This window comes from Cyprinus carpio, chromosome B1 (assembly GCF_018340385.1).
Source record: "Cyprinus carpio isolate SPL01 chromosome B1, ASM1834038v1, whole genome shotgun sequence".
NCBI classification, from domain to species: Eukaryota; Metazoa; Chordata; class Actinopteri; order Cypriniformes; family Cyprinidae; genus Cyprinus; species Cyprinus carpio.
This window is the reverse complement of record NC_056597.1, coordinates 18,362,372-18,372,097: the sequence shown is the minus strand read 5'-3', so window position 1 is coordinate 18,372,097 and position 9,726 is coordinate 18,362,372. Positions and strand designations below refer to the sequence as shown.

The following is a 9,726-nucleotide window of genomic DNA, read 5'->3' as shown; positions in this document are numbered from 1 at the left end:
TGTTACAATCTAGCAGTTTTATTTTATTTTTATGTATGTAGCCTATGTATGTATGTATTTAGGTGAAACAACATTTCAGTTTCAAGGCAGATGTGAAATTTACTCACCACATCTACTGTCACCTCAGAAGAGTTTTATTTTGCCAAGTGTTTTATTATTATTAATATTATTATTAAATATAATATCTTATCACTGAAAGATGTTTTTGTTAGTTTGTGCAAATTATGTCATAAAAGTCTTTGTTTTTAATCTCATGACATCGGACATGATATATAATTTAAGCCTTATTCTCTTTTTTTGTTGTTGTTGTTGTTGTTCTGCTAATTTTTTAATTTTGGAGAATTCTAATTGTTCTATTAAATCTTTGTAAAACTTCCCAGATACCAATTTGAACTTCCTCATTCTTAATGTTTTATTCACTTTAATGGTTAAAGTTAAGATGTTATGATAAAGATTTGGGAATGATTACTGTTCAACTGTGGCTTGTTTTCCCCAAACAGAAATCATTACACATTTTACTGTTACTTCAGTGACATGTTTATTTACTGGTTTCAAAAGGGAAATTCTCTCAAGGAATGAAACAGAAAATACCAGTGTATTACACCCAAACAAACAACCACATATCACGTGCAATTCATAAATGTGTGGATTGTTAATTTTTCAGTCACAGAAGGTTATCGATTTGTTTTTCACAAGGCAATATCCAAAATATCATATCATTGTTTCATTTACCCATACTCTGTGAGCACAGGACAAAATTAGGGCTCTGTTATTCACTAAGCTGGGTAAAGATATGACCCACCCCCATGCTATATTTGGGTATGAAATACATTAGGGTTTTGGTTAGTAACCTTATAGTAAATGAGTTTCACTTTATGACTTTACATGTGAACACACAGCGAGCGCCACTGATTGCTAAAATGAGTGTTTGTCAAGGTAGTGTAGTATTGCCTTATTAAGAAAAAGTTATGATTTCTAAAGTGCCTAATGTCATCAGTGTTGCCAACTAATTTTCAGGTAAAGTTGCTAAAGGCAGGTCGATTTGCTGCTAAAAGTTGCTAAATTACATTGTGACATCATTGGATGATGATGTCATTGTGTAGTATTTTTTAACCCAAATTTTTTGGGGGTTATTTTTTCAGTGTTTGGGTATTTTTTGTGTTCCCCAGCTCCTGGGTCAAGTGTTTTTATCTATAAAATTGTCACTGTGCTGTATATCGATCAATTTTTATGCAGAGCAACATACAGGCGCGCGGTAGGCTATGTGTCGCGGTCTTTTCGCATGATGGAAATGCCTGATGCTTTGCATCAAATAAACAATTTTATTAATAAAAATACAGAATACAATTACTTTGGATGTATTTAATAATCAGAGCTTTTACGGTGTGTTTTTGGGCAGATAATAAAGGCAATCGCAGTATATTTCGGCTCAGGAGCCGTGAGCAGTTTCCCGCCGAACACGACTCCAGCTCGGGCTCGAGAACCAGCACGGCGCCGCGCAGTTACGGTGGAAACAGAATAACAGAGACTTTAAAAATGACTTGTGTTTAATGTTAATTTTTACCATTAATGTTTGTTAAACGAGTTTAAATATGGGCAATATGTATAGCCTATTAAAAACGATATAAACAATGCTGTAAATGACAAATAAAGGAAGTTATCATGCAAACCAGTGGTTGTGTGGACTATTTTAGAAAAGTTTAGAGCAGTGCTTCCCAAACGTGTCCTGGAGGCCCCCCTGCCCTGCACATTTTGTATGTCTCCCTTATCTAACACACCTGATTCCACTAATCAGCTCCTTAGAGACTGCAAAAACGAAATTGGGTGTGTCTGATTAGGGAGACATACAAAATGTGCAGGGCAGGGGGTCCTCCAGGACAGGTTTGGGACCCACTGGTAGAGGATTTTAGTGAATCTGTAAACATTATTTAATGTATGAAGTAAAAAATAAGCTAGTAATATAGTAAAAATGAATAAACCATAGCTGGGTTAAATAAACAACCCAATTTGCTGGGTAAAATTAACCCATGATGGGTTCTGTCCTATATTTACCCAGCCCTTGGGTTAATAGCAACCCAAATTGGGTTGTTTTTAACCAAGTGTTTTTTAGAATGTAGAATACACACTAAAATTACTCAAATCTCAGCAAATAATATAATTTAAAATATGTTCATTTAGATTTGTTCATAAAAATAAATTATTATTATTTGTAAAAGTAATATATAAACACGTTTTTATTACACTGAATTATTTAAAAGTTACACATTTTTGAAAAATTACATTATGTATTTTCTAAATAACTAGTTACACTGCACATTATTAACAATTACAGTTTTAAGCAGTGTATTGGTAGTAAGTTAAATAATACGCTCTAAGGAAAGTCCATAAAAATAGGGCACAGTGTATGTGTTAATATATCACTAGCATTTTACCTGTATTTTCAATTACACATCCCATTTAGATGAGATAGATTGATTTTAGAGAAAAGATCAGCAACAACTATATTGTAGGGGTGCACGATAAATATCGGCTGATAATTAATGCACATCTAGTCAGTTATTATTGAACAAGTGCAACTAGGAACTTGATTCACGTGTGATGTGTGTACTGGGTACCTCTCTGCTGCTTGGCTGGCTAGGCTAGCTGTTTAATAATTTCTTCTTTTTTGTGTGGTTAAGATGAAAAATGCATGCCTTTTTATAATTTGAGTCACTTTTCAAAAGTTGCTAAAATTTGCCAAATACATTTTAAAAATAGCTAAATTTGATGCTAGGTGCTTTTTGGAAAACAAGTTGCTAGGGTAGTCTGAAGAGTTGCTAACACTGTGATTTGTCAGTTCTCTGTAGGTCCCACCCCATCGCACGCCACGATTGGTCGATTATGTACAATGCTTGCACACTATTGGTCGAACTACTTTTCAGTCATTACCTTTCGGCAGGCATCCATGAAAATAATCGGAAAACAATATGCAAAAAAAAAAAAAAAAGACGTATGGTGGTCATTTTATTTTATTATTACAATTTTAAAAATTTTATTCAAATTGGTCAAAATTGTATTAGCAATCAACTTATATGGTCAACTTATGTAGTAAAGATATCTCTCTCATATAGCTCATTTTAAAAGAGAGAGAGTCTGCATGTCATTTCTTAATTAATTTTTTAAAGACATTAACCAAAGAAAAGCCGCTTCTCCAAATGTATTCTATATAGCTTCACCGGTTCGTTTTCGGGTTTCACAAGCCAAAGCTGCATTGTCTGCAGGCGTCGATTGGGCCGATAGTGACATCTGCTGGACGGAAGCCGTTAGTAGCCTGCTTTATGATCAAGAGCGCCAGTGCAGGCGCTTTAATATTACACCAGAATGTTATCTATTAATAGACCATATGACCACATTTTCTTTGAAGAGATCCAACGAGCCCATTTTAGAATAAATGTAGGCTGAGAGATTGGTCATTCATTTAATCATTCATTCATTCATTAGCTTCTCACAATATTTCTCAAGATCAGTCTCACTTATATCTCATTGTTTGTGCTTCCGTATGCTCGCTCGCAACCAAGACGTGTTTTCGGCATAGACGGTGATGATGACATTGTGGTAGGTCGTCTCGGAGGAGGGGTGGAGAGAGAGAAGGTGCGCGCCGATTAACTTCCTGTCGACCGCGTGTTTTTGTCACTGCAGTGCATGAACATGAGCAGCGGCAGACTATATTCACGACTGCGATCATGTCGTTTTTATTCCGGTGGTTACAGAGCGACATATCACCGAACCCTGGACAGGATCGAGTTAATGCTGCCGCCTAAATTAAGACCTCTCTACAATCATCCTGCTGGTAAAGACATTAAGTTCCTCTGCACCTGTCTGAAGAAATACACTAGCAGTCGCTCATGGTCAAATATTGCAATATTTCATGCTATTTCGAAGCGTTTATATAATTAGGCCTACATACAGTATATGTGACATCTGAATTCTCGATTATCTCCACAATGTGATCGATGTTCTTTTTCTCAGCCATACTGTGGCCCCCAAAAATAATTTGGACACTTGAGGCACAATTAAATGCAGTAGACATGTAATGCATTATTTATTTTAAAGAACGGAAGAACAAACACCTTTCATGCAATAAATAAATAACTAAAAATAATAATAATAATAATATATAGATACTGAGTTAGATCTTCATACATGCAGTAAAATCATCATGGGACATGTTAGTTCTGATAAAAGCTCTAGCATTGCAGATGGTTTGGTAAATTTGAATATATGCAATTAAATTCGAACATTTTAAGTGTTTAAGTAAATATTTTTGGACAGTCTGAATGAGCTAGTCTTATGTGAAGTCCCACTGATGTATGTTGTTGAAAGGTCTCCATCATCACTGCCAAGACCTGATGGAGACATTGGTGCCTACAGTATGTGCTGTTGAAGCTAAAATATAATTTACTGTGTATTGTGTAAATATGTTGGACATTGCTCAGCCGACTCTAACACCTCCTGCTCTGACTAAAAAAGATTATTTCTTATCATATACTGCATGACGTTTGAAGGTGGATCGTATCTGCTCCTAAGCCTTTTTCCACTAGTGTATTCTTAATTTTTGTGGAATTCAGAGCATCAAATAAAAAAATTAAAAAAGTGCTTTACGCTATAGCACTTGCTATAATTTCTCTCAGAATCATCTTCTTTTTCTTCTTTTCCTCAGGGCCAAAGACTGTTTTCTTCTGGGCACCTGTTTTTAAATGGGTAAGATGAGTTTTGTTTGTTTTCTCACAGTTGAAATAGTCAAATATAAAATACATCATCTCATTTGACTCTTTTCTGTTCTGATACGGTAGCAGTTCTAAAGCTAGATTGAAGAATGTCTTGACCTTGGATGTTTGTGTTTGACTTGATTATAGAGCATGCAGTGAAAATTACTAGATGCCGTTAAGAATAGCTCATCATTTACTCGCCCCATGCATTTAAAAACCCACTCTTTCTTGTGTGGAACATAAAAGTAGCAGAATGTTGCTGCTTTTCTATACAATGACTATACCTGGCATAGTTCTTGCATAGGTGACCATACCTAGCTTAGATTTTCAAGCCATTCAGTGATTAGCAAATTAAATTTCACTCTGTTTCTCACAAAAAAAAAAAAAAAAAAAAAAAACAATCACATGGCTTTAGAAGATTTGGAATATGGTGTTAAAGTCTGTTTCAATGCCTTTTTGTTCTGTTTTGAGCTAGACAGACCCTGGTTTCCACATAATTTTATTATATGGAAGAGTACAACTCAAACATTCTGCTAAGCTTCTCCTTTTGTGTTCTGTGGAAGACAGAAACTCATACAGGTTTGAAAAGGCATGATGGCGGTAATGATTTTTGGATGAACTATCCCTTTAAGCAAAACCAACATAGCTTTATGCCAATTTTGCCGTTTGAGATGATGTAATGCTGCTGTGAATGCAATCATATCATGGATTTACCTGCTGGTCAAGGCCTTCGAGCAAGTTCACTTATTGCTCTTTCTTTCCTCTTGCAGGGTTTAGTTGTGGCTGGATTCTCTGACATGACCCGGCCACCAGAAAAGCTCAGTGTCTCTCAGTCCTGTGTCATTACAGCCACAGGTACTTGTTTTAATGTGCGACAGAGAGATGCTTGATGGAGTTTGTCAAGATTTATCTACATCAGTAGCTGTTGTCAGTGTCCTGTAGATGATAATATCTCATCTAAAGCCTCATCGTAACCTGAGATTAGTGTGGCTGAAAATAGAAGCTGAAATGAACCCAGGAAACTAAATATCTGAGCAGTGTATCCTATGTGACGGTAAAGAAAATATTCTCTCTCGATCTGACTCTGAATGAGAGCATTTCTGAGACTGGTAGTCTATCTCAGCATAACTGTTCTTAGCATAAGTGTTCAGAAATTTCTCATACTACTGTAGATTCAGCAATTCACACATGATCTTAGCCTAAGTTTTGACCTATGTAAGTACCAACTTACTAAGACTAAGGCCTTAACCCACTTCGCTCACAAATAGAGTTGATTCTGCAATGAGGTTTATATTTCAACACAGCATCAGTTAATTGCAAATCTCTCTGATATCTTTCCAGGATTAATTTGGTCAAGGTACTGCTTGGTGATCATCCCTAAGAACTGGGCTCTGTTTGCTGTGAACTTCTTTCTGGGCATGTGTGGAAGCATCCAGCTCATGAGAATATGGAGGTTAGTCATTATGAGTTCTGTTCTAAGGTCAGCTCTGTTTACTACCATCAGTCAATACACAGAGGTGACGAGCTTAGTGGAGTAGGGTTAGGTTGAATTGACTTTGAGTTCAATGGTGTAGAGTTCAACAAGATACTAACAAAAAAAAAAAACATGATTAAGCTGTTAAACAGACAATATAGTCCTAAATACATTAAAACAAAATAAAATCAAACCATTTATTCTGGAAAAAGAAGTATTTAACTGGCAGAAAGTCTAGAATGATCTCAGGATCTCTTTAATTAGATTAATATATATATATATATATATATATATATATATATATATATATAAGTAATTTTAATTTATTATTATTTACCAATGCCTACAGTTTGACTCCAGAGATTTTTTTTTTTTTATTATTACTTATTTTTTTTATTGTTACGTAATTGTTTTTTGTCTAAATTGAATTATTTTTTCAGAATTTTTTTTGGCAACATTTACTTTTGTTGGCAGACATTGTGTATCAAAAGGGTGTGTTTCATATCGGTCATTGTTTATTGGTTGATTCCATGTTATAAATTATATATTTTGCAGTTGCATTAAATATTTTTTTATTTAAATATTAATTCAAATTTAAACTAAATATTTGAAATAGTTTGTTAGTTTGTAGACTGATTTTTTTTTTTTTTTTTTTTTAATTTATTACTGCAGTTTAACTTGCATAAGTTATTACAGCATAGTCACATGCAGCAGAGTGGAGTGTTTTGTTCTTTGTTGAATTTACTAGAAATTTATATTCCCAGCAACCTATTGTGGTCCTTTAGCACATGCAGTACTTTCGCTGAACAATTATGCATTTAAAAGGTTTGACACACCTTGTAATTGTGTGTGTAGGTACAACCAACAACTCAAGCAGAAAGAAGAGGAAGTGCAGCAGTCTTGAAGTGCCACATATTCTGACGAGTGAAGTGGTGAAGTTTTGCTGTGTTACTGTAAAAGCAATGAATCTGCATTTTGCACACATCAGTCATGTTATATAGATCAAACAAATATGCTCTGTCTGTGTAAAATAGAGATTTGTTTTTAAGAACTTCACAATCATTTCACATTTTATGTAAAATTGTGTTATAATATTGATTGTAATTCACATGTTCTTGATTGTAAATTGTAGTGTGTGTTATCTGACCCATAGTCAATATTTCTATAGATTACTCAGTTTTAAGGGGGTCATATCATAAGAATAATAATAAAAAAGTTACTGGAGGTGTGCCTACGTTGTTATAGGTGTTGCCTAGATTGTATGTTTTTTTTGTGTGTGCCAAAACAGTCACTATTGAAACACTGTTGAAACAACTATTGAAAAAATAGTTTTTCAACAACTAAAAAAAATTAAAAATCCAAAGTATTAACTGTATATATATTTTGTTATTTTGCCTTTAAGAAACTCTCTTAGGCTTCAATCACTTACAGGCTGTGTTTGCTGTTGCTTGTATATAATATAGATTTTAACTTCCTGCATGATGTTTTGCATCGCAATAAAATAATCTGTGCTAAAATGTGCCACAAAAATGCCTAAGATCAAACTGAAATGTTATGTTATGGATATTGTTAAGGACTTTTCTCACAATGTTTTTCTATTATATGAAGTTTTGTTTTTTTCTCAAAGGATTAAGGCATAATTAGATTTTTCATGATATGACCCCCTTAAAATCCAACATAAAACTTAACAGTCATTTGACAAAACTAACATTTTATTGCACTGTATAGGCTAAATTGCTGTTTGCATTTTTTGCATTAGACATTGAGATCAGATGAACACGTAGTGGGCAAAGGTCATTACCTTGTCACATGCAGGAACAAATAGACTTTGCCCTTTATTTGGACAGAGCAGACACACGATGATAGATAGAATGTTAATACTAATGTCAATGTACGCATTAATTAAAAATTAAAGTTAAAATATCATGGATTCATAGGACAAAAGTCATTTTGTAATCTCACATCATTGTATTTTGAGTCTGCAGTGAAGCTGCATCATCCTACGCTGAGCTTTAATAAAAACTTTAGGGTCATTAAGCAGTGTACACTTCCAGACTCGCCACAGCTAAATCAGGAATCAAGGGTGTATGACAACCACATGCACTTCTTTGATCCCTTGTGCTAAATTGGACCCGTTAATCCCCTTTAAACCTGTTTTCAGTGTATCCTAAATGCTGACTCTAAATTAAGCAGGCAAGGCATTGAATCGTCCGTCTGTCTCAAAACTTAGACGTCACACTTCACCTCTGCAGCCCACACAGATGTGAACAGCATAGAATAGGAATTCTGTGTTCTTGCATAGCAACAAATATGAGTCATTTTATAAGATTTTATGGGTAGCAGTTTACAAGATTTCATTTATTAACTACATTAGTCAAAATGAGCTTACAATGAACAATACTGCTAAAGCATATACTGTATTATTCTTAATTAAAGGAGCAGTTCACCCAAAATTTACAAATTGCTGAAAATGTACTCACCCTCAGGTCATCCAAGAAAGATGAGTTTGTTTCTCCAATGGAACAGATTTGGCATTTATAGCATTACATCACTGGCTCACCAATGGATCCTCTGCAGTGAATGGGTGCCGTCAAAATGAGTCAAAACAGCTCATAAAAGAATCACAGTCATTTACAGAGAAAACATAAACAGCTTTTTGCTTTATAACTTTAGTAGAAGACTGCTGGATTTCAAACATTGTTACATTTATGCAAGTTATTTGACAAAGACTGTTAAATCCTGTTGATATATAATGATTCTGTATGCTAAATAGATCTGCTGATTTAAGATTATATTATCTCAGGTGTTGAAATGAGTTGTGATGGTACATTTTTATTATTTATTTATTCTTATGTGAGAACTGGATACAGAATGAAGGACTCGTGCTATGAGAAAAGAGTGGGTTTATGTATTTCAGACTTCGTACCCATTCACCTGACTTGAATGACTCCTCTGTACTGAAATTGTGCAAATAATAAAGTAAACATTAAGAGAGAGGACAAGTCTTGTGAAAGTCTCACTCTTACTTCCATGCTGTTAGAATGGGTCACATTTAACAAATAATGGTAAATGTAACCATAAAGTTTATAATTATTATTATATTACTATATGTAGTTATGCACAAGATTTGAAGGATACACACAGACATGTGACCACACAAAGTTCATTTAAATAGCACTGACTTTTATTATTTGACATGCCATAGCTATTATTTACTAATTATTTTATTTAATATTCTACACTAAAATTCTGTTTTTAAGCCATTTAAAATAGCTTTTAACCCTTGCTTGCCTTTAACCTGTATGAACTTTAAATTTTACTTCATGTACAATTTGTAGCTAATTTGAGGCAGACATCACGTTTAGTGTTATGGATGTGGTTTTTGATTGCGTGTGTGCGCAATGTGCTTGCTTTAATAGAGCGCATTGGCAGGTGTCCAAAAGTTAAAATCTCATTGTCGTTGTTTTTTTTGTTTTTTAAATCTAATGTATTGCCTGAATTCCA

The 9,726-nt window shown here is 34.2% G+C and overlaps 1 protein-coding gene across 1 annotated transcript; it reads left to right on the top strand.

The window, feature by feature from the left end:
• The first annotated feature begins 3,380 nt into the window (after window positions 1–3,380).
• mpc2a (mitochondrial pyruvate carrier 2a) lies at window positions 3,381–9,221 on the top strand. Its single transcript, XM_019100579.2, has 5 exons — window positions 3,381–3,829; window positions 4,700–4,740; window positions 5,519–5,603; window positions 6,090–6,201; window positions 7,078–9,221. Exons 1-5 carry the CDS (start codon window positions 3,682–3,684, stop codon window positions 7,124–7,126), a joined length of 435 nt encoding a protein of 144 aa, XP_018956124.1. The 5' UTR covers window positions 3,381–3,681; the 3' UTR covers window positions 7,127–9,221.
• The last annotated feature ends 505 nt before the right edge of the window (window positions 9,222–9,726 follow it).

Bases quoted from the DNA above. Each gene is read 5' to 3' on its own strand.
- mpc2a (XM_019100579.2), top strand. From the start codon at position 3,682: ATGAACATGAGCAGCGGCAGACTATATTCACGACTGCGATCATGTCGT. The intron at 3,830-4,699 runs GTAAAGACATTA...TCTTTTCCTCAG, and splicing joins TCTCTACAATCATCCTGCTG to GGCCAAAGACTGTTTTCTTC. The intron at 5,604-6,089 runs GTACTTGTTTTA...ATATCTTTCCAG, and splicing joins CTGTGTCATTACAGCCACAG to GATTAATTTGGTCAAGGTAC.